Source organism: Hydra viridissima, unplaced genomic scaffold, assembly GCF_058129835.1.
Source record: "Hydra viridissima isolate aposymbiotic clone 2 unplaced genomic scaffold, HvirCarnegie_v1 scaffold_11, whole genome shotgun sequence".
Lineage (NCBI taxonomy): Eukaryota > Metazoa > Cnidaria > Hydrozoa > Anthoathecata > Hydridae > Hydra > Hydra viridissima.
In genome coordinates this window covers 10712294-10737846 of record NW_028324310.1, presented here as the reverse complement: position 1 = coordinate 10737846, position 25553 = coordinate 10712294, and the positions used below count along the sequence as shown (strand labels likewise).

The 25553-nt window shown below is 29.2% G+C and overlaps 2 protein-coding genes across 5 annotated transcripts in view; both read right to left on the bottom strand.

The window, feature by feature from the left end:
• Window positions 1-5021: 5021 nt before the first annotated feature.
• LOC145191085 (phenylalanine--tRNA ligase beta subunit-like) overlaps window positions 5022-25553 on the bottom strand; it is a 144361-nt gene continuing 123829 nt past the window's right edge. Inside the window, exons 2-20 of one of the 2 annotated variants that reach the window (XM_090066692.1) lie at window positions 20111-20199; window positions 19379-19434; window positions 13528-13625; window positions 13334-13390; window positions 12125-12191; window positions 11883-11942; window positions 11458-11664; window positions 11113-11221; window positions 10911-10981; window positions 10710-10771; window positions 10520-10571; window positions 10323-10384; window positions 9912-10015; window positions 9663-9763; window positions 9475-9555; window positions 9245-9337; window positions 7750-7867; window positions 5457-5627; window positions 5022-5358 (exon numbers count right to left, since the gene is read on the bottom strand). In XM_090066692.1, the coding sequence (XP_089922818.1) occupies window positions 5207-5358; window positions 5457-5627; window positions 7750-7867; window positions 9245-9337; window positions 9475-9555; window positions 9663-9763; window positions 9912-10015; window positions 10323-10384; window positions 10520-10571; window positions 10710-10771; window positions 10911-10981; window positions 11113-11221; window positions 11458-11664; window positions 11883-11942; window positions 12125-12191; window positions 13334-13390; window positions 13528-13625; window positions 19379-19434; window positions 20111-20168 (1779 nt within the window). In that variant the 5' untranslated portion in view covers window positions 20169-20199 and the 3' untranslated portion in view covers window positions 5022-5206. Of the gene's footprint in view, window positions 5359-5456; window positions 5628-7749; window positions 7868-9244; window positions 9338-9474; window positions 9556-9662; window positions 9764-9911; window positions 10016-10322; window positions 10385-10519; window positions 10572-10709; window positions 10772-10910; window positions 10982-11112; window positions 11222-11457; window positions 11665-11882; window positions 11943-12124; window positions 12192-13333; window positions 13391-13527; window positions 13626-19378; window positions 19435-20110; window positions 20257-25553 lie in introns of those variants that run through there. The other variant, XM_090066691.1, reaches the window with a different exon arrangement.
• Window positions 21895-25531, bottom strand: LOC149882131 (zinc finger transcription factor family protein 17-like). 3 transcript variants are annotated; one of them, XM_090066788.1, is made up of 6 exons: window positions 25175-25531; window positions 24911-25078; window positions 24468-24672; window positions 24044-24228; window positions 22579-23851; window positions 21895-22277 (listed from the first exon to the last, which is right to left on the bottom strand). In XM_090066788.1, the coding sequence occupies exons 1-5, from the start codon at window positions 25413-25415 to the stop codon at window positions 22926-22928; spliced, it is 1725 nt and encodes a 574-aa protein (XP_089922914.1). In that variant the 5' UTR covers window positions 25416-25531; the 3' UTR covers window positions 21895-22277; window positions 22579-22925. The 3 variants fall into 3 exon arrangements, with proteins under 3 accessions (XP_089922914.1, XP_089922916.1, XP_089922917.1); XM_090066790.1 differs by lacking the exons at window positions 24911-25078; window positions 25175-25531 and having other exon boundaries at window positions 24044-24209; window positions 24468-24556; XM_090066791.1 differs by lacking the exons at window positions 21895-22277; window positions 22579-23851 and having other exon boundaries at window positions 24039-24209; window positions 25175-25529.

Here is a 25553-nt window from a genome sequence, read left to right as displayed (position 1 = left end):
TTGGAGTCTACTCTAATTTGAAGAAACCGCTCTTGCGTCCATATGATAAACAAAGGAGACTAAAATGGTGTCGTGAAAGAAGGTATTGGACAATAGAACAATGGAAAAATATTATGTGGAGTGATGAGAGTAAATTTGAGCTTATCAATCGCAAATCTAACATAACAGTCAAAAGAATGGCAAATGAAAAGTATTACGCCAGGTACATTAGACCGACTGTACAAAGTGGAGGAATCTGGACATGCTTCAATTACAAAGGTGTTGGTATGTGCCAAACATACACCTGAAGAATCAACTCCAGTATATACGTAGAAGTACCGGAAAACAACCTAGTTCCATCAATTGACCTGCTTGTGCTCAATGATAAACCATGGAAACTTCAACAAGATGGCGCTACTACACATACTCCATTCTATGCAAAGGAGTGGTTCAACGATAATAATATCAAGACAATACTGTGGCCTCCATACTCACCTGATTTGAACCCGATTGAAAACATTTGGGCTTGGATTGACCGTGAATTGGCAAAGGTTCAAATTTCCACACTTGGCCTGCTGAAGGACGTCCTTAAGGAGACCTGGTATAGGGTCCCAGAAGCGATGTGCAAAAATCTTGTTGAGTCTATGCCTAGAAGAGTTCTTAGTTGTATTAAAGCAAAAAGCGGATACAAAAAATATTGATTGGTTCATAAATTACGCTTCCTAATCTATCGTGCGTCTAAATTTATGAACAATTTTTTTGTCTTATTTTTTTAATACCATGTAGTTGTACCTAATTATTACTTAGCATTTGTATTTTTTTTGTAAATTTTTTAAAAATTTTGTATTCTGTATGTATTTATCTAATAAATAGAAAAAAAGCTAAACCGAAATCTTTTTTCGTTATTGTTTTATCTTTAAAAAACTAAAAATTTACATTCTCAAATATGAGTGCGTCTAAATTTATGAAAGCCACGGTAATTGACTGAAAAGTTTAGATTACTTATGGTAATACGCCTCCCTCCAACCCGTAAATAAATCTGTTTTACCTATGCAAATAATTTTGTCGTTCCGTAAATTTAATTATTTTCCGTTATAATATTATGTCAAAATTGTTTTGTTGGTTGTTCATTTCCTATTAAACTATTTCATCTTTTTTATATTCTATTCTAATCGCTTCAGAGTAATATTCAGGGACTTTCTATTCATAGAAATACCATTTTAGCCGTAATTGAATATTTCTATCAGTAAGCAGAGTATTTCTGCCTGATAATTATTCCATAATTTCATATTTAGCTCAGAGAGTTTTAAAAAGCCTAAATTTTCCTTGATATTTGAGACTAGATAAATTTTGGATTCACCTCGAGTTAATACCAAATTAGCTAGTTCCTGAATGAAATAGCATTAACATAAGAAATTATTTCTTATAATCTTCCTTTCAAAGATCCCAATTCAACATCCCACCTGTACTCCCTCCAGACGTAAGGAAGTCTATTTATGCCCCAACGGATCTAATTTTAGCTCTAAATTCAGCATTTTTGGGCTTGTTTTTAAAAACACAGCATTTTTAACTTTAACTTCAAAATCAAAAGCTGCTTTACCGATAAAATGTGATTGATCGCTAATTGATTCATTTTCACTAAGGGAGTTTTTAAAGTGTTAGAAGGAATATGATCTAAGCCAGCTTTAACAACTAATCGCCCTACCCTTATAAAATGCCTGGTGCGCATTTTTTGCTCTTTAATATTCAGCCTAATTTCTGCAGTAGAAATGCGACCAAACACCAATGAAAAAAAGTATTTGATAAAATCAAATACTTAGAGAAATGAATTTTTGTTAGATTGCCTCCTGCACAAAAATGTAACTAATTTACTTTTTGCTGGTAAATCTTTCCAAGCATTTTTGAGCTATGTCTGGCTTAGATTGCAGAGCATTTTTGCAGTCAAGGAGCGTTCCGTTGAGGATTCAAAAATGCTCTTGATAGAGGTGGTCGAGTTTAGCTATGATTATTAAGCTACCTGGTATTTTTTTCTTTCTGGTGTCTGCTTTGTGTGTTGCTGATGATGAATTGGATTTTCCTCTTGAGCTTTTTATCGGAGTTTGAATTGATTACATTTAAACTGAACTCAATATTCAATGAAAGTCAACTTTCTTTAATCAACTTTGTTTGATACCTGCACGCTCTTAAAGATTCACACCTACTGTTAGGAGAGAATCGTATACCCTTCTAACAGTCTCCGAAGTAAGCTAGTTGCAGGCATTCAAAATTTACAGCTCCTATTTTTCCATGGTAAAGTATCTGGTTGGTGGAAATTTGCAGAGGAAAAGTCGTTAAAAATTCCGAAAGGCGTATTTTAGCAAACTTCGTTTTTAGAGATCACGGCGATCTCACTCGTAATTGCCTCGATTGCATATAATGGAAGGGATAAACTAAGTGGCCTGGTAAGTATTACAGAAACTGGCAAGGTCTTGGATAAAACCAGGGACTATCGCAGATTGTCAGGATTGCCCAATTGTGCTATTTTCGCTCTAGATAACGCACCTATTGGAACATCAATATCCGAGGCAAAGAACTGGAATTATGCAGGAATGAACAAATTGTCTTTACCAAAACTTTTCATTATTTAGGAAGCGGTGTCTACAATGGCGAAGTTGGTATTATATTATCAATAGTCACAAATATTCAGGATAGTAATGCAAAAACAATAATCTGAATTATATTTGCCAAGGCAGAAGTGAGCATAGGTAAAGTAATAACTTATACATCAGAGTTCAAATATGAAAACCAAATAAACTGCCACATTTTTGATTATGGATACGGATAACTGCCTTTTAATTAACGGCGGCAATGGTTGATCAAAGCTTAGTATTTCATCCTGGAAGCAATCTGTAGATTTAATTCGCGAGATCAGTATGCAGCAAATGCAGCAGGAGCGTATTACAGGCACTAAACTGCACATAAACACGCAGGACTTATGGCCAGGTTTTAGCGAAGCAAAACAACAAAGATATAATTTAGCTAGAACTAGAGTCAACAATTACCCTGATTTTCAGGAATGAATAACCCGGCTGGGCAGAAACAACAAATTTTATGCAAAATATTTGAAAAATGCTCTTATGAGATTACACTTTGCAAAGTAGAAGAGCGTGCACAAGATATTCTGGTACAGGTATTCTGCACAAGGTGTCAGAAAATTACATCAAATTTACGGCTGCAATAAAAAATAACAAAACAGGGCAGTGTCAGAACAGAGAAAGCAATGTTGCAAGCTACTAGTGCTGAAATGGTTAATAATATTTAAAGTTATTGGAGTCAGAAAAAACAGCAACAAACTTAAAAGGCAGAACATGACGAGCAGTTATGCTGTTTTTAAGTGGCATGCTTCATCTGACACTTGATACTGCTGATCACAAGCGCGATTTATTAGTAAAATATAGTTCCTTGTCTGGTTACCTTTGATTAAGAAAGCTTAGGGAATATTTTGCTTCAGCAGAGTAAGAGCATGAGATGTTTAACCTATTGATATATTTTACTGTTGTGAACATGACAATAAATAGCAAAAAGCTTGAAGTACTTGCAAATGAAATTCTTAATAGAAGTTTTGGCAAGCAGGTTTTTGGTTCAAAAGAAGTACAATATTTGCTTAAAATTTGAGCTAACAGCTGGTTATCTTGAAGGAATTCGCACTATTAAGACGACAGGAGCCGGTAATAAACTGATGTATTTTACTTTTCTTGCTGCTCCTATTTGCTATGCGGCAAAAGCGCAAGAGGAGTCAAGAGAAATACGTGCTCAAGTCAGTAAATGGGGTAATAACCGTATTACTGCTTCTCCCTATCAGATTAAGGAAACCATAGGAGATACTAGTAGACATGGGCTGATCTATGGTCAAGGCGGAAATGTTTTTTACAATTCCAAAAGTAGCTTCTAGCGATGTTATTGAGTTAACTTTAGTTACCAAAGATGAAAAAGTTCGGAACATAGTGTTAGATGTTCGCGATAACGGATATGGGACTATAGTATAGGTCAAAGAAAAACTTCAATAGTTTGCGTAAACAGATGAAGCAGATTGAAATTGCCCCCCTATGTACGGGGCAGCAACAGATTATTCCAAGTGATTTGGTTTTACTACTCCTCGGCAATTTAACTGGAGCAGTAATGATGTTAGTTTTCGAGACAAAGTTATTAATAGAAGTCGATTATATCTAACTATTTAAAGACACTTGGATTATCAATAATTGCCAGCAATATTATGGCTGCTAAAAGCAAATAAAAAACATTTATTGTAAAAACCAGGAAAAATTAATGACACAACGGCTGAAATCGCTAACAAGCTGTTTTCTAGACATTATTGGCCAAAGAAAATTTTATAAAAGCTTAAAACTTCGGCAATATATTTTGTTTTGAACTAAGATTATTTGCCTGATGACTATTTTTACTACATTAGCATATGTGACCAAGACTTGTAGAAAACAACAAACTAAAAAAACAAAGCTCTTGATCTGAATAAAATCATTATTGAACTGGCAATAAGAAAACAGTTAATGGCGATGTGTTATAGCGTAATCGTTTGAAGATTGTAGAAAAAAATAACCTTCCGCCTGAAGCAATTGGAAATTAACAAATCAATAGAAGATATTAAAACTAAAATCAAAAATCGATGAGCTAGAATTATTCAGAGCCAGGCTGGAGGCTACTCTTAAGGAACTTGATGACGTGTAATCAAAAACTAGGTGAATATCAAATTTTTAATGATATTCGCCTAATGTTTTGAATACAAAATTTTCAAACCAAAAGTTTTGGTTAAAGCTTACTCTTAGTAAGCTTTAATAACGAAATAAAAACGCTTTGCAATGGAATTTGATATATATATATATATATATATATATATATATATATATATATATATATATATATATATATATATATATATATATATATATATATATATATATATATATATATATATATATATATATATATATATATATATATATATATATATATATATCAGCTAAACCATTCAAAAAAAATTCAGATACTTTCTAATATTTTTTTATATTAAGCAAACAGCTCTACCCTCCCATACAAGCAAATATCTCTACAAAACCATACAAGCATCAGTAAATATCTCTACAACCCAATACAAGCAAATATCTCTAACAAACCATACAAGCGGATTAAGTTTAGTACAAAAAGTTGTGAACAGAACAATTTTCATAAAATTTTACAAAAAATGCTCCATATTTAGTTCAAATGCAGCACAAGGATTTGCAATTTCAAACTTATGAAGTACTTCAGGGTGCACCACACCCATTTTTCCTATTACAGTACCGTTATAAACGATTTCGGCGCAGCGTCCTGGGAAAAATGCTGAATCTAAAAAAAAAAATTGTTATGCAGAGTATTAATCTTTTCCTGATTTCCAAAACCACGAGTAAATAAAATCAAATTTTATTTTTAAAGAAAATTTCAACCTTCACATTTCCGGATGTGGTAACCTTCTGTTGGGTTAGCAACTTTATTTGAAGTAGGCTTTATATCTAAGATGGTCATTAAACGATCCAACAAACCATGTATGACTTCGAAACCAGGCGTCTTGTTACAGTTGACTGCACATAGACGACGTTCGTTTCGAGCTCCAACATCTGAGAATAGAATTAACTATTTAACCTACGCGGTTCAATTGGATCTAATACGCTGCAACGAGATTAATAGAAACAAAAAACACCGCATTGCAAGTAGAAACACTTTTGAAGACATGTCGAGTAGGTTATTGATACGAAAGAGTACGATTTTTTTTTTTGTACATAATTGAAGTATATTCTGAAAAAACCTGTTGATTTCAAGTAAATTAAGGTAAAACGGGTAAATTAGGGTAAAATGGGAAAGTTATGAAAAAAGGGGCACCTCGCTTGTGACACATCGCCTTTGTGGTTATTAGGTTAAGGACGAAATTTGTATAAGCAACAACGACGTACTTATTACAGCGTGACAAAAAAATAAAACATTAAAAAATAATATTCTTTGCTGTGTTTTTTGTGTTTGTTTTGAATCCTGAACTGAAACAGATGAACAGTTTCTTTTTCAAGCTCATACACTAAAGCGCCAAAACTGGTTAGTAATTAAATCATGCCTCGTTTACATATATTTTTTGCTACTTCGCGTCAGCAGAACCAGGTGTGTTATTATAATTGTTTTGGTTTGTATTAATGTGTATCTACATATTGTATTAATCTGTTCCGCTTTTATTACACTGTTTTGTTAAAGTGGGACAAGTCAATGTTGATGAAATAGAAAAATTGTCCTAGTTTAGCAGCAAAATTGCATTGAATTGCATTGAATTGCATTGAACTGCATTGAATTGCATTGAACTGCATTGAATTGTATTGAATGAAAGTTAATCATAGAAAGTGTTAGAGAAAAGAATATGCCACCATATCGATTAACAAGTGACGAGCATTATGAGCTTCTCGACAGAAAAAAAAAACTCCCTAAGAAACTGGCTGAAAGAAGCAACAAGCGGAAAATACTGAAGGCCCAAGTGCTGAATAAAAAGAAAAGCGTAAAGAACCAAAAACATCGGTATATTTCGTACAATTATAAAGGCAGTCGAATTTCTAACAAATAAAAGCAACAGCAACTTTTCACGGAAAACTCATTAAAGAAATCATCATCATCAAATGGAAGTGCGCAGGACCGTATTAAAGAAAGGTGAGATTCTGGGCAGTATAAACTTTGAGGCTCTACAACGTTAGAATTAACTTAAAAAGAAAAGTTTCAAACTAAATTTTACGATAATCCATTAAGTTTTTAAAAATAATACTTAGCAGTTTACTTTTTGGTGGCACCTTTGCATATAAAATTTATAGAGTATTTGATAAGACTGAGACATGTGCCAAGTAGTCTATAAGCTTAGTAAAAGTTTATTTTACCTAGAAAAACACATTCAATGCTCATTAGCACCATATTATTTAGCCACTTATTTTTTATGCAAAGTTCAAATTCTGCTTTTAATGAGCTTCGTTTTAAGGATCGTTCGCCATAGCAATCGCTAACTATAAATTCAAGACAAGATGAACCTAAAGTAAGATTTTCTTGTTTGGGAATGCAGCTTATATACCTTTATTTCTTGGACACATGAACTAGTTCTTGATAATCCACATTTCTTCACTTTTTAAAAAGAGCGAAACCAACTCTCAGCATATTTTTGAAATTGTTTAATATCAATCTTTAAATAGATTATCTACAGCCCTCCTTTTCAAGAAAATACCATACATAAAACAATAGCATTAGTAAACATTCTTTGAATAGTAATTAAAACTTAGTACAATATTTTTAATTTTAACTCTTTTACAAGAGAATGGCAGAGGTTCTCACCTCAGATAGCGGTCTGCCCAAAACCCATCCCTGGAAGTACGCAATGTAAGAATCCAAAAGCAAGACTTTATTTTCTCTTTTTGGTTGTATAACAAAGTTTTATATGTAAACTTCTAGATTTTTTTAAATAGGGCAACATGAGTTTGGCTTGCATTTTAGCATTAACTCTTGGTTACTTAAATCATATTGACAAATTTATTTAGAAGCTGCGCAGTATTATTCTATTATGGAAGCCATACTTTGAAAATAAAAATAAGAAAAAAAGAGACAAATTTTAGAGATTTAATTTTAGAGAAAAAAGTAAAGATTTTAAAATTCTTCTAATGAAAAAAAAAGGAAAAAAGAAAGTAATAGAGAAAGAAATGAAAAATAATGATTCTTTTCACTAACCTTTTGTGGAATCTATCAGCACCACATCCGACATTTCGAAAACCTTAATTGGTAATGGATGACTTTTATTATTTGCAACTGTTTTCAACATACCAGAAAGAAGAGTAGTGCGTGCAACCTATTATTAAAAAAAACTGTTTAGCAACACTGGTAAATAGATTTTGTCTCATCACGGACACAATTAATTTCTTTAAGATAATTTTTTTCTTGCTGATTACAAATCTGTGATTGGTTTAATTGTAATATATCAGATTCTTGACATATTGCTTAGCAACGTTTTGTGCAATTTTCCATATTCAGAAAAAGGAGGCGAGTGGGGTCAGGTAGAACATAACTTAGATCTCATGGTTTGTTTATGTACAATCTATTACACTCTTGGCAGTTTATCTACAATATACAAGTACTATTAAATATTTAGGAATAATAGTCTTTTATAAATGTAATAATTTAAATCAATGTAATAATTTAAATCAATGTAATAAAAATATTATTCATTAAAAGTGTCATGAAGTGAACTTCTGACTGTACACTTCATATAGAATATCACAAAACAACATTCAAAAATAACCTGCCAACATACATTCACATCAAAACCCCTGACAACACTTTTCCATCAACCTTATGTCTTGGTAAAAGCTTTCATCTTGTTCATTATTAATTTCCCCTAATATTTTTGGGAAAACTCAAAAGACTGTATTAAGAAATTGTCTTCTTTTTATTTATTTTTTTTTCGCTAGTGATATATTCTGTCAGTGAACCACTGTAAGTGACATTGAGTTAAACTAAGTTATTTAACAGTAAATTGCAAAACATTGCAATATTTGTAAAAATATATATATTTTTTTTTTATAGGAGAAGCACTATTAAGAACTTATAAGAATATGAAAACCAAACTTTATTTTTCCACACAACTGTAGATTAAGACATTGTCTTTTGGTAAATCAAGTGTTTTTCTGTTCCATCCATGACATAATACTCCTTTAAAAACTGCATAGCTATTAACAAATTATTAAGTTTGTTTTAATCTTTCTAAAAACACCCCTACTTTGGTATACAAAATCTAAAATCTAAATTTAGTTTTATAGGAGTAGCTATAGTTAAATTTAGTCTTTGAATTTCTGTCTGTTTTAAAACAAATCTTTTCAATTGTACTATTAAAATAATTTAACAAATATGATGATAAATTCACACTCATCTTGATATAAACAATGGAATGATAAATTTAAATCCAGTAAGATAAATTAAAAAAAAAATAGAACAGATAAGAGGAATATGTTGACTATATATAAGAGATTAGCATTTAGTTCAAAGGTTGCAAAAAAACCTTTTTTTTCAAATTGAGACTTTGATGACCATTTCCTAGCATTAAAACGCTTCATATATTGAAACTGGTATAATTTGTTTTTTTTTTAAACACTTCATATATTAATGTTTGTGTAAAATTGAGACAGGTTACTATTTAAAAGTAAAGGCCAGCATATTATAACAGACTCACCTCAAACTCAAGAGTTTTGGGATTTGCAATATGAACAGCTTCTTTACAACCTTCTGGATGATTTAACTTATCTGAAATATCATCTTTCGAGCACTAACATAAAATGAAAACTGTTGAATAAAGATTTTTTTTTTTTTAGTCACTTCTAAAAACTGAATTAAAGAAAGATGTGTGAAACATATTGACATAAACATGCATTTGAATATATCACATAAAACAACTAAGCTTACCAAACAGAAAGTTAATCCTTCAGTGAAGCCAGCTTGTGCGATTTCTGCTTTCACCAGATCACATAGCTTGTTTATTGGCAACTAGCAACCAATTAAGACATAATTTTTATAAAAATGTCATAAATTTATCAGAAATAATTTTTTAGCAACTTCAAAAAATTTGATCAAACATCATTTTTATATCTTACTTGATATCCAATAGTAGAGGTGTGAGGCATTCTTTTACGAATGTTGTTGTAGCCATAACTAATAGCAATATCTTCATAAATATCACATGCATGAATAATATCTGAAAAATTCATACAAGTTAAGTCTGATAAGTTAGATGCTTCTAAAACCAAATTAAAGACTGCATATACATTAAAACAAACAGCAAGTAGTAAAAAAATCATTAAAATGTTATTTTTACTTTTAAGAGAATTATCATTTTAACATACCAGCTCTAGAGGGTGGTATTATGCATCTCAATCGACCATCTGCTAGCATTTCACTTTTTATAAACATTCGATTAAGGAGAACAGCCATTTCTTTACCACTAATCCTAAGTTTTAAACAATCAAATTATTTCTCATTAAGAACATCATGATCAAGAGTGCATTTGAAAATATTTGCACTGCTCCAGATTCTGAAAATAAAAATCTATAACAAAATTTTGGTTTGAGAGGTAGCTTCTTCACAAAAAAAACTCCATAATGCTTTTCTCCTCAACTCAATAACTGAGAAAGTATTTTAGTGGTATCCAATTACACTCACACACTTCAATGCCATTAAACATTTAAATTGAAAAAAATTAAAAATTATTCAAGTCTATTTCATTTAAAAGTACCATTACTTTTTGTAATTTTCACCTTATTCCAACAACATTATTGGCCCACTTTGGATGTATAACTTCTTCTCTATATGCCAGTAGCTTTGAAAAAGAAAGATTATACAAGGAAAAAATGTTGATAATTTAAAAACACTCCAATTTGACAAAAGAGTCATTCAGAATAAAAATTTGAAAAAGTTTTAAAGCTGTAAAAGAAAAACTGTAAATTCTACAAACTGGAGTTTGAATGATCGTCCCATCTGCTTTTAGTAAATCAATGACTTCAACTCTAAATTAAACCGTAAGATACAGCAGTAAGTTACAGATCTTATTATAAAACTTATCAAGAATATATAGAATATTAAAAATATTCAATCGTATTAAAGGTAATATCATAAAGAGAACTTGCTTCAAGTAAAATACTTACGAGAACTTGTCCTTGCAATAGCAACTGAACGATGTGGTTAGAATATCTAGAACTACTTTTGCCTTTAAACAAAATAAGAATTGCTTTATTTTAGTTCATTTGAAAAATCCAATGCTCTGCACAAAAACTATCATGTGCTACAGCAAAAAAAAATTACTATGGTAAAAAAAAAGAATAATTAAATACAAGATTAAAAAAGACCTTATGTTCATCTGTAGCCGTGATTTCAATGAACACATTTTTGGTATCAAGAGTGATTTTAGAATGATTGCCTGAAATAAACAATCACTATTAAAATTGGGAACAAAAATAACGAAACAAATTTTGCATAAATTTTATTTTTAATTATAGTCTGGAGGTAAAAAAAATTAAACTGAGAGTTGGTTCTAGAAACTATACCTACTGTTAATAATAGGTGGCATTGACAAGACTATGCCATTTTTATCATATATAACAGGATAGAGAGGCTCATTTTCAATAATGTGAAGGAAATGTCGGAGGTGATTATCATTCTGGAAAAAGATGTTTAAACCAAAAATTACAGTTGCTTAGAGTTAATATACAAGTAAAATATAAATAATATAAATATAACATGATGTAAGTTTGTATTTTACATAAACAGTAAGTGTAGGTTTCTAAAAATCGAAAAGAAATGTTTCTTGGCTAAACATAGTCAGTATGACTCTCTATCATTATTTTTTTGTTTTGCATCAACAATTGGCTTTTAAATCAAATATAAAATGAAAACCTTGTACAACTCCATCAGTTCCACAGCGGATGTTTCTTTTTGTTGATTCAGTGCTCTGAACATAATTTCACTTGGAGGCTTAGCAGTGTATGTAAAAGGACCTTCTATTTTATCTAAATCATGTGTTCCCATGGAAACCAAAGTTCTTTTACGACAGATATTATGGTGCAACTTTTCTTGTAAATCAATAAAACTATTGTAGGTAGCCTAAGATAAAAATTGAGTTGAGACCCAGTAAAACCTAATAATTCTCTTTAGCAAATTGCAACTGTTATTGCTTTTAATAATTATAAAAAAAAAAGCCCTACTTATTTATATGATGTAAACTATTAATGTAAATAAATTTTAAAAAAAATTAAAAAATAAATATAAAAAAAAAAAGTTTAAAAATAAATCTTTTTTTTTAAATATTTTGATAAAAGTACCTGAGTAAAAGTTATGTTTTTAAGTATTGCACCAACTGCATAAGGTCTCACTTTTTCAACCTAAAATTAAGCTCTGGAATATACATATACAAAAAACTTATAATGCAGTTTGTCAGATCTGAAATGTAAGTACAACAAATTCAATAAAAAAGTTTATTATTCTTTTAATTCAAGAAAAAATGTATGAATATGAAAGAAAACTACAGTCTAATGTGGGAGATGTAAAACAGAAAAACACATACCGCTTTATCTATAATAAGTTGCTGTGGTCGTATTGGAATAACAGTTTTGTAATGAGGAATTTTCATTCTGTACAAAGATATTTTGATAAGTTGATTAAGTAATTAGAGTATAAAGAGTTATGTAGGTACTTATATAATTACCATAGGATAAATACACACATTTTAGGGCATAGCATTAAAAACTCTATTAAATAAAAAACATGGGTAATAAGATACAGATTTGATGTAAAAGTAAATTGTTGTTAAAGGAACCTTTTTATATTTTTGGAACTAATGACATTGAAAGAGGAGTCTTATAATACAGCTCTGTTTCTTTTTTAAATTGCAATAGTTATTATTATTGCAATTTAAAAAACAAACAGAGCTGTATTATAAGATTATTTACTTTATAAAGTATAGCTTTAAAAATTAAAATTTTTGTTTTAAAAAAATTTTTCCTAGAGTTCTGCAACAAATCTGACACATTTATCCACTTGGCCCTTCAAATCTATGTTGTTTGTTTGCTTTTTTGTTTTTTTTTTGTTTTGTTTTTATTAATAAATCAATGTGCCTTGAAAATTTTATTCAGGACTTGATGACAAAGATGACACTATAATTTCTCTTTAGAAATATTAAAAAGTTTGTTTCACCTCTAAAGAGGTTTTTTTTAACCTCTATAACAAATTCACTCATTTTTTAAAGCACAAACAGCTTAGTTACTTTCAAGATTAGTTTTCAAGATCAGAAACAAAATGTAGGAAAATATTTCTTATTCTTTTTTTTTTCTCTCCATTTTGAGCTGGACTTAATTATAAACAATTAGCAAAAAAATTCAACAAAAATAGCACTTGCATTCAATATATGTTAATTATTTGCTGGCCTAAGCACAGAAAAGTTAAATTGCTGTTTTATGTCCAGAAGAATGCAATGTAAATAAATACTGTATATATTGGTGCATGAGTCTATATACTTTATAAGTCAACTTCCTTTTTTTAAACTGAAAAGAATAGTTTAATGATTTATAATCAATGTATAAATCAAGAGGTATTTTCCGCAATTAACACTTTTGTCTTACATTATAATTAAAGAACATTTTTGACCCATTCTAAATGGCTAAAAGTGTTCAATATAATAAAATAAAACAAAAAGCTCAATAAAAAAAAAACTGCTAAATTTAAAAATATCATAACAGTAATAAATTAAAAAAATAATAAAAATTAATAAACCTACTTTTGCTGGAAGACTAACAAATTTCGTGCAAGTCCTTCCAAACAAAGAAGGTCATATCTGTAAGTAAATAAAAAAAACTAATTTAAATGGATCAAATAACTGAGGGAGTAGAGATATATGTAAAAACAAAGCTTAACTTTTTATAGAGCAGGCTGGAGTAAACTAGAAAACATTTTGATATATCAAACCATTACCTATTTGCAGGAACATCAACTTTGTAAATAACTTCCTCAGATGCTTCTCCTGCTCTAGCTTCCCCTTTCTCCTTGGAAACCATCATTTTTTCTGATGTCTATACCAAATTTTATACATATATATATATACACATATATATATATATATATATATATATAAATGTGTATATATATATAAATGTGTATATATATATATATATATATATATATATATATATATATATATATATATATATATATATATATATATATATATATATATATATATATATATATATATATATATTAGTGTGACTAAATGCATTAAAAAAAAAGTTTTTTTTTTCTTAAACTCTCAACCTTTTATTTGGTTCCATTTAATGAAAAAATAATATTGGGAAATTTTGGATACATATTGTTGATGTTTAGGGGTTGCTCAATCCATTTTTTTAATTTTGCAAGGCTCCTTGAACTCACATTTTTCATATTTTATCATATATCATTTTACTAATTTAGTTGATAATCTTATCAATATTTTACATGTATATATTTTATATTCTATCAATATTTTATATGTAATATGACAGAATTGTTGCATTCTGTTTTGAAACTACTTTAAGCAGCACAGGTATACATTCAGGTGCTTGTAGCTTGCTGGAAAAATTAATTGGAAAGTCTTTATTATGCACAGCCTGTTGACACTATGTTCATGAGTGATTTTATCCCATGTTTACAAAACTTGTTTTGGAGCATCTTCTGGTCCAGAGGTTAAGTTGTTTCAATAATTTCGTGATCAGTGGAGTAAATTTAGTTCTTTATCATGGCTCTTAACTGATGCAGACCTCAAAGTATATGATTCACTTGTACCACCAGCAGTAGAATTTGCTGTAAATATGATGCAAGGATCAAAACAACCTTTCCAACAGTTACAAAGAATTTTAGCAACTCTTGAAAGTTTGTTTAGGAAAAAATCCTCCAGGCCAAAGGGGAATAACTTTTTGTTCTCCTGGTGCTATGCACCAAGCATGATGGATGGCGAAAGCATTGTACTCTATTAGAATCTACTTGTTTCAACATCAATTTCATTTAGCAAAAAATGAAAAGAAGAATCTTCTATGACTTTCAATTTTTTCAATAATGATTTACATGGAACATTGCTTTTGGGCTTCCATCTCTTCATCTGCTCCTCATAATGGCCTGACACTGTTCTGGAAATTGAATCATTTCAAAATACTTGACAAAGAAGTGGCTGAATCTGCCATAAAAGTCATTGCGGGACATTTATGTTATTTAACTTAAGAGTCCCTCTTTTTAATGATGTTGATAACCAAACTAAAGAAAAAATGTAGATTGCAAATGAAAAGCCAGCCACAAAAACTCTGCTAAAAAGGTATGAAGGTAAAGAATTAATGGATAAAATTGTATGCATGAACTTAGATGATTTTGTAACAAAGAGATCAAAATATGTATTTGAATTGCTTGGAATAAATTGGACATTTATGAAGAAACACTGCCCAGATAAGTGAAGTACAATAACCAAATATCAGGATGCACATAAAATTGTTAATTCTATGAAAATTGTGAATAACAAAGCGGTGAAACTCGTTTCAGATTACACAAAAAACCTGACAAAAGATGAAACTCAATTGAAATATATTTTACAAACTGTGGAAGAATATCGACTTCAAATTCCAAATATGCAAAAGTCCACAGTTGTGAATGTATTAGGTTGGTTGTCAAAAAATTTTTTTTAGTAAACACATGGGACAGCCCCAGATTTTTTTTTTTTTATATAATAAACTAAAATGCAAAATGGCAGGAATATCCCAACATTTAGGCATGCCACATCATAAATGAAGTTTTCAAAACTTATAATCTTCATTGGACACGTTAAGTAATATTTTGTATGTTTGCAATTTCAAAACTTTCAATAAAAATTTCAAATTTTCAAATGTTTTTCAGATTTTTAGGTATTTTTCAAATGCCATAAACAACCAAAAAGTAAATTATTGTTAAACATATCAAGAGGTTGACAAAATATTAACAAATTGTCAAGTTCGTTTGCCAGAAATCCATTATTTTAAAGTTTGACAACCAATGATTTATTGGCATCTGGAAATCGTTTTGGGTGTTTAGAGACTACTTGTAGCAGTGTCTGCTTTTGCCCTCCATTTTTAGTGAGGATTTGATTGTATTCTTGGATGAGGGCAACTCCTCTTTCTGCTCTGTCATTCACAACACTCAATTCAGAAACAATCTGGCAAGTTGCCTCAAAGACACTATACTGGCTCCATAAATTAGGATTTTTTTTTCAGTCAATCTGATGCAATTATGCAGATTTTAAAGAACTTCAAGGTATTTTGGATAACAAAGTTCACAGGGTTTTGTGATGCAATATTGTTTTTCTTAATCTGTCTTCATTAAGGATGATTTTTAACAACAACGTTTGTTTTAATTGCCTGAATCATTTCAGTCTTGGTAGTAGCACATTTCCAGTCATCAAAAAAACTGAAGGCAATTAGTTATTTGCTCCAATACCATGTATGATGACACAATGCCTCTATTGCCATATTTGCAACTGTTAAATTGATTGATTTATACAATTCTAGCTTTTCAAAGCATTTAAGATCATGAACTGGAACTTGAATGGTGTGAGATTCTGTAAACCATGATTGGATATACACATAATAGATGTATAAACACATAAATAGATGTATAAACACATAAACAGGTGTATAATATGTTAAACAAACTATATTTGTCTCATGATCAGTCATTCAAAATTAGGACTTAAGAGGGAAAGCTTTAATGAATATATCACTTTGGCCATCCTTCTGGCTTAATATATTGCTCCAGGTGCCATCAGATGGATGCCTCGAGGTAGGATATATCCCATATAGATTAGTGATAATTCATGGATCTCTCTATAGCCATCACGAGGTTGACTATCCACCTGCAAGCATGACACAGTCAATTCCACAACCTCTTTCATCATCACTTTGTTGTTGTTGAAAATTGTCATTGTTTTTTCATCCTATATACCACAATTCTGTCTTCTCCTTGGAATCTTTTAAACAACAAAATATCAGGTCCAGCAGATGGCCCAGCCAAGGACCTGAATACATCTCTGAGGACAACCTCAAATATGTGATGTCAACACCTCGACTGGAAACAAGGATAGGTAAACAACCCACTTTTTCATGGTTCCCAGAAATATCTGAAAACAAATTTCCATCCTTACAAGTGGACTACAAGTGGAATACCTCATTACTAAAACTGTTCTTCAATTTTGTAATTGCATCATCCCCATGTTTTTTGTGAAAAACACAGGGATGACACAATTGCGATGTGTGAAAATTTGCAATGGTTTCTGGGATATAGTAGCAAGTTTTAGTAGCAGTTAGCATATTTTTGGTTTGAACTTTATTAGTTGATAAAGCAGTACAACAAATGACATTTGCAGTCACATATGCTGGTATAATATATTTTAACTGATAACTGAAAATGGAATACTATTTTTTGGCTAGGCGGATTTGATAGCATGAAGGTTCAAAATTTGTGTTGTCATGTGGTACCTCTTAATGTTTTAAATATATTTTGCACAGTAGTTTCTAAGATCAAAAGGAACATTACTAATATATATATATATATATATATATATATATATATATATATATATATATATATATATATATATATATATATATATATATATATATATATATATATATATATATATATATATATATATATATATATATGAACAAAAATAAAAAATTCACAGTGCATATATAAAAATTTAGTTTAGTTTTACCTATGCCAAGTAAAAATAATGCCAAAATTAATAAAAATGAGGGTTTTCATTTGAAAATAAAAAAGTTTACATCATTATAATGAGCAAAACAAAAAATACATGATTAATACATTTAAAAGATATTTTGTCGTATCTGGAATAATTTATCCTCATTCCAGCATGAGTATTAATTTCTACTCAATGTTAGAATCTTTAAAGATTTATTGTTCAAAACTTTGGATTCTCTAGAAAATTGCTCTTATTCCTCCAAAAGATGTATTATTGGGTTAGGGTCGAGTAAGGTAAAGAAGTTGTTTTAGTATTTTATTAGTAAATGCAAAATATTTTGAAGGGACAACTGACTTTGGCTCAATCACAATCTTGATTAGACTTTTGTGATGGGAATTTTAAAATAAAACCCCAAATTTTTTGCATACTAATTACTTTTTCCTCATTTTTGTTTTGTAGTTGCAATAAATATACAAAATCTTTATGTATATGCACACCATACATTAGCTATTTCAATTTTCTTTAAATATAGCTTTGTAGGGATGATGTAGACTATTGTTACTGACAGGATATGAAATCAGATTTAGTTAAAATTTAAAAGTTTTGATATACTTATGTGATTCATATGAATTTGCTTCCTATATCTTAGAAAAGACAATATATCATTAACTGATTTTCTTTCTTGTAGAGAATCTTCCTACTTCATCCTCTTTGTTCTATTTTTTTGTCATAACTTTTCACTGAAAATAAATGGAATTTTTAACAGTTGTTTCTCTGAAGTGACTCCATACTATAATTTACTAAAAAAAATGATAACTATAATTGTGCAAAAGTTTATAAACAGTTCCATGCCCCATTAAAAAAATCAAACTTTGACTAAGAAAAACATATTAAAATTAATTTACTGGAGATAATACTTAACTTAAATTGAATTTAATAATGGAAAAGTCTAAGGAATTGTCACTAGAAAAGAAAATTTTAATAATATGTTCTGTAGAGAAGATTCCTTATAAGCGAATTTCTAAGCTTTATGATGTGGCTAAATCAACAACTAGCATACTAGTTAGGAGATAAAAAAAAACTTTAAGAAACTTAAAAACAAGCATCATCCAGGCAGACCAAAGATAACTACAGAACATCAAGCAGCATAGATACTATAAAATGTTGCCTGTGTTAGCATAATTTTTGTTGTCATCCTGCCAAGAAATCATTAATATCATTAAATAATCATTTAGCACAAATGAAATTTTGCAAAAGATCATTTGCATTGGATTTGAAAAGAATGGCCAAAAGTCTTATCCAGTGATGAACTAAAATTTGCATGTTTAGTAGCGAAGGTATCAAGTACCTGAGACAGCCGAAAGGTGAAAGATTTGCTCCTAAGTATCAAATGTCAACAGTTAAATATGGTGGTAGCAATATAATGATTTAGGGATCTTTCAGTAGCAATTCTATTGGCCACCTCATCACATCATAGGTATAATTGATCAGAATGTATATTTAGATAAAATCAAGTATATTATGGTGCCTCTTGAAAAGGACAAATGATAATAAATAACAAACTTTCTGAATTTATTCTTTTGTTTATAAACTTTTGCACAATTATGTTTTCAATAAAATTTGAATTTCTTCCTGCTGTTACAAGTTATCATTTTTGTAAGTAAATTATACCATGTAATCATTTTAGAGGGACAACTGTTATGACTAAAAAAATAGAAAAATTTAGCTGTTTATAAACTTTTGCACGCTACACACACACACACACACACACACACACACACACACACACACACACACACACACACACACACACACACACACAGATATATATATATATATATATATATATATATATATATATATATATATATATATATATATATATATATATATATATATATATCTGTGTGTGTGTGTGTTTGCAAGAAACCAAGCAAATGGGTTAATACTAGAAAGTTTCCTGGAACTCTTGATAAATTAGGTTTCTTATTGAAAAGTAACTTAGTATTAATAGTTTCTTAAGATTTCAGGGCTTCTAGTGCTAGTTTCTTATAAAATTACTCTACTCACCACTTCATCTAGCTCCAATCCATAGTCAAAACAAAGCTCATCAAATTCTTCCTCAGCTTAAAAAATAAGAATTTAAAAAAAATCAGAGACATGCACAATGAAAATCTTTTTTCATATATTCTCATAAGAAAAATTTAGCGAATATAAAGCTTTGGTTAGAAACTCTAATATATTTTTCCTAATTTTCTGATCTTATATTTAACAATTTTGTAAAGTTGAATTTTTTTTTTAAAAGTTAGTTTTTAAATTATAAAAAATCACATGTTTTTAGATCAGTTTAGTTCAAAGGAATGTTTTAAGTTAGTCTAAATGGGCTATTTTAAATTAAAAAGAATAAAGATCTCCTGCTCTCCTGCTTCTCAAAGGTTATTTTTTTAAATAGAAATTTAAAAAACTTTTTTATAAAAAGTTTTAGCAGAATTTAAAATTAAAGATTAAAAATTTTAGAAAAACCCTTAAAAGTAACAACCAAAAAAAGAGCTGTCAGCAGAGCCATACCAGTAACTTAATACTACTTCTTAACAATTGGTAAGAAACAAATAAGTAAAGATGCTTCTGGAATTAGAATAAGTAAAACGAAACAAAGTCAAATGAAGGTAAATCAAACTCATTAAATGTTTAAATTAAAAAAAAAAGACTTTGGTGTAGTTGATGTAAAAATACTATTTCAATAAAATAGCTAAAAGTTTGTGGAATCTAATAATGGAAGTTTAAGTTATAACAAAATCTTACTATATTCACATCCAAGAGCTTCAAACAGTAAATCTCTTCTCAAACCAACTGTTGGCATTATTTTTTTATATATATGTATATCTTTAAAAGTATAAAACATTTTTAAAAATTTATATTTTCAAAATTTTCTTATAATTTTGTAAGATTTTTTTTATTTTCAGAACTGTAATAATTTAAGACTGTTAAATACTATTAATAGTTTGTTATGTCTACAGAATTGACTTTTATCATGAAAAATCATACTGAATTTTGACTAATATCACTTTAATTTTAGTCTGTTGTTTAATGGTCTATAAATTTATTTTATCAAAAATATACCCTTAAAGTATATACCCTATATTATTATATAAAGTATATACCCTATAAGTATATACACTTTAGCTGACGTAAATAATTAGACTGATATTAGTGTCCTTGAACGTTACACGATCTTTTATCCTGTTACTAACGCGTCGTGTAATATTTTGTCATGGACTCGAATAGGAGCGGTTAAACACTGATCTCTATAATATAGAGATCTCTATATTATAGAGATCAGTGGTTAAATCCTGATATGCGGATGACAAAAGTAATACTTCAAAACAATGTTTTGAAAACACACCGCGTATATCTTTTTAAATGGATAATTTACGGTTGTTTACTTAAATCGTGTTAAAACGCTTCTCCAATTTTAAAAATTTTCGAATTCTTAAAGTTCTTTAAATAATTATTTTTCTCTGTTAATTCATTTTATAAATGATACTCAATTTAATTTAAAATTTTTTTGTTTTTGCTACTATTATCAAAGAAGTAATTTGTATTTAAAAGAAGTTTATGTGATAATTAGTATTATAAACACAATTAAGGAGACCATGGAATTGCTCTACACCTTTTCAAAATGTAATTGAGAACTTGAAAATTGTAATTCAGAAAAGTAAGACGTGATTTAGAAATACAACATGTAATTTAGAAATCGCGATATGCAATCAAGAAACACAACATGTTTGAAAATTCACCGACTCAGTTAAATTATTTGTGTTTTATTTATTATTCATCTAAAATCTCAATTAAATTTTTCACAAAAATAAAAAAAATTTTAATTGACACCCAATAACATTTTTCCAGTTACCGCCTAAACCTCAAATGTCTTTTTCATTTTGTGTCATTTCATTTCATGACTTTATATATCCTATTGATATTATATTATTTTCAGCCATAAATTACAATGTATATTAGGACTACAAAATTCAAAATACAAAGAACTTTGTCTTCTTTATACTTTCTTTAATTACAACTATCATGTTCTCAATTACATTTTTTTGATTTCTTATTAACAACTTTCATTTTCTCAATTACATCTTGAAAAGGTGTATATTTGTGAAACGTCAAAGGGTGAACAAAGGGTAAAACGGATAACTTTGAATTTTGTCTTGCACAACAAATTCAATTTTTTCTGATTTCAAAACACTATTTATATTTGCACTTACTTTTATATATTTAAAAGTGCACAAAAACCTTTAAAGATTTAAATCTTTAAGAAACGTATTTTGAAATTTAGAAATGAATTATGAACAATAATTGATACACTTTGGCATTAACTCTGTTAATTTATATATCTATACCTTATATAATATGTTTAAACTATGTTTAAAAATCCAAGGACAAGGTTGTCTTATAATAGAACTGTTTACTTTATTTTTTTATATTATTCAAACAAAAAAAACACAAACAAACGCAATCTGAAATAAAGAAACTTTGAGGTCAGGAAGAAATACATATGTAAAATAAATAAGAAAATCTAGATGTTAAATTGATTCAACTGTTGAATATTATTAACTAATCTTTATACTATATTTACACTTATATTTGGAATCGTTACGTTTATAGTTGAAATCCCAATTGTAGCAAGTTTATTGGAACAGCTTTTGTGAGTTACTCCATCAACAGTGCTAAGAGATTTTTCGTCTTCATTATTATTCAGCTTTTCGGTCTTAAAGATACTTTCTTTCTCATAAGTAGTGGGTTTACAAAAACGCACATTAGTTTTTTCTTTTCTTTTTTTCTTTGTTGAAACAAAATTTGTTTGAGGCTTAATTCTTTTGTTGGAAGCAACTAATGACGACGTCTTTATTTCTTTCACTGAATGATATTTTGACATTGCATCAAAAGTGTTTATTGTAGTTGTTATCTAAAATAGATTCCAATATATATGTGTGTGCATGTATATATATATATATATATATATATATATATACACATATATATATGTAAATATATACACATATATGTATGTGTGTATATATTTATATATATGTATGTGTGTATATATTTACACACACACGCGCACACACACACACATATATATATATGTAAATATATACACATATATACATATATATATAATATATTTAATTGTGTGTGTAAGTGTGTGCGTGTGTTTAATGTAAAACTAATAACTGTTAAAAAGATTGATATGGTTCATTACTCACTTGTTTTCCAATGTATTTTAAAGCTTCAATATCTAAGTTGCTACAGTTGTTAACACGGTGCATCAAGGTATGGAGCAAGTTCACTGTCTTAGACTTTGTTTCTTCAAATTTTGAAACTTTGTGTAATTTCTCTAGGTTGCATTTTATTGAATTTATTTCGTTATAAGAGTATCCATCCTGTAGTTCAACTGAATTTTTAGCTTTATCATCAACTTTATTGTTCACAGCTAAAAAGTCCTTAAGCAGATGTACATGTTTACACAAAGTATTTTTTATGAGAATGTCAGAACAATTGCAATGGAAAGTATGTGTACATACAAAACAGGTTATACACTGCAACCGACAACCTACTGTATTGTACTTGTCTGACAGTCTTGTTGCCCATCTTCAGAGTTGATTAGGAAAACATTTTCATCAGAAGTCTTATTTATGGCTGTATAAGACATTTTTTTACTACTCAAAAGTCTGTCATAAATGTTTTGCATACGTTGTGTCAAAGAACCTTTAGTTAATTTTATCAAGCGAGAAAATAATTTATCTCTTGAAAATTTAAGAAGATTCACAAGAACTGTGTCAACACATTTATTACACTTTCCTTTTAAATAGTTGTATTTAAAAGTTCTATGGAATGCCTCAACAAACATATTTGTATTTATACCTTCACCAACGCGGTAGCAATAGGCCCAGCTTTTTGTCACACAAATCCAGTATTTTAAAAAATACGCTTTAAACTCACTAGTAGCATGGGATTCTAGCCTATTAATGAGGGATGATAATTTATCTTGGAAAAGAATTTCATTTGTTTCCTCAAGAACTGTTCTAAGCATTTTGTAAACAACTGTTTCAATTTCAAAATTTTTAATTTTTTTTCGCAATTCTTCTTTCCATGCTTTGTCTACATGCCATGCACAGTATAACCATTTTGGTTGAAGATTAAAGACTTCACAAAAAGCATTGTAGAACTGTGGAGCTAGGTCTGTCATAAACCATTTAGGTTGTATAGTCCCAACCTCATTTTTTATTTTTTTGAAAAAGACTTTAACGAATGATTCATTTTCATGGTTAGCTAAACACCAAGCAATTGGATGACCTTGACCAAACTCATCCATAATCAGTAGAGAAATCAAAAGAAAATTATAACCAGTTGTTCCATGTGTTGAGTCGCAGCATAAACCGTTACTCCCAAATTTTTCCAGCATTTCCTTCTGTGCCTCTGTCTGGATTACTATGATAAAATCTTCATCTTTAAACTTGTGCTGAGATGAAGCTTGGCCTAAAATATAATTTTTTATAAAAACGATTTTATTAAGATATTAAAAAAAGAATTTTGTTTGCTAAATTCTTTCCACAACGTTATGGAATGCAGAAATTTCAAGCTTATAAAACTTAATTTTTTTAATATATGGAAATAAAAGTAATTTTTTTTAAGATTTACTGCCAAGAGCATTAAAAGTAAGTTATTTACCTTGAAGTTTATAAAAAAGAATAGGTATCTTATCTAGTTGCTCCCATTCTTGGATCCATGATAAAACACTCATTTGGTCATTTGCATGTCGTTGCACTTCTTGCAATCCAAAAGCGCGTCCAATGTTTAAAATATCTCTGTTTTCGAGTAAATGAATTCTTTGAAACTTAGAACCAATATCATCTCTATCATAAAAATTTGTAAGTACATTTATGACAAGAATAAAAAAACAAATTACTATGTACTAGTTATTTGGAATCATATTACAGACTGTGGAATCAAAAGGTTTGTAAGTGACAGGGTGTATGCCAATATTTTAAGATCAGAAAAAATAGACTTTAGATTTAATAGAGTTTTGTTTAGAAAAATGCTCTTCAATTGCAAAAATATCAATATAAATACAATACACATTTAAACAAATTACCTTATATCATCTAGAATTTTTCTGCGTGTAACTCCTTGTTGTAGTTTAGAGGCAATTTCTTGGCGTTGACGTTTAGTTATCCATGTGTGATGATAGTCTTGGCTATGCCCATAATGAGTATAGCAGACTTCAACTTTTACTTTTTCATCACTATTTGTAACTTCTTTGATGGTTGATGTGCAGTTTTTCTCAATCTTGCATGTTCCTAAATTATTACAAATTTAAAGTATTACTTACACATGAGTGACTTTCAAATAGATTTATATGCATAGACCTTTCACAAAAAAAATCTTATTTACCATAATTTTAAATCTGATTTTAATTAACATATCAACTAAAATATAAATATAAAACTAATAAAACTTCATTTTCTAAATGTAACCATTCCATGCTATGGTAAGACACAAGACTTTGTCACAAAGCAAACTAAAAAACTATGTTACCTGAAGACTTAATTCTGTACTTTCCGGTTCTTCTTGATTTATATATATCACATCGATTGCATTGCCAATACTTTGTTTTGGAACCATCTTTTCCAATAACATCACCTTGAGTCTTAACAAAAGAACTTCCCTTCTCTTCTTCTAACTGACATTTCCAGCTATCAAAACCTTTTAAATAAAAATACAAACAAATTAATGCTATATATTTAACATAGCATTTGACATTTTTCAACTAATATTTTTAGCCACAATTAGCAGACTTACTTGCTTTATTATCAAAATTGAGTAACTCGATTCTGAATTCAATATTATGACTTTGATTGAGGTGTTTTCGCAAATCTTTGATTTTATGGAACCGATGTCCACATTGAATACATAAACAATTTCCACTGTGACTAACATCGCTGACTCCATGGAGCTTGATCATGTGTCTTTTTAAATCATATCGACGTGTGAAAGTACTTTTACAATTGTCATATCCACAAGAAAACAGAGAAGTCTTCATTTTTCATTGTCAGTTATTGTAGACAACCGTAAATTATCCATTTAAAAAGATATACGCGGTGTGTTTTCAAAACATTGTTTTGAAGTATTACTTTTGTCATCCGCATATCAGGATTTAACCGCTCCTGACTCGAATCAT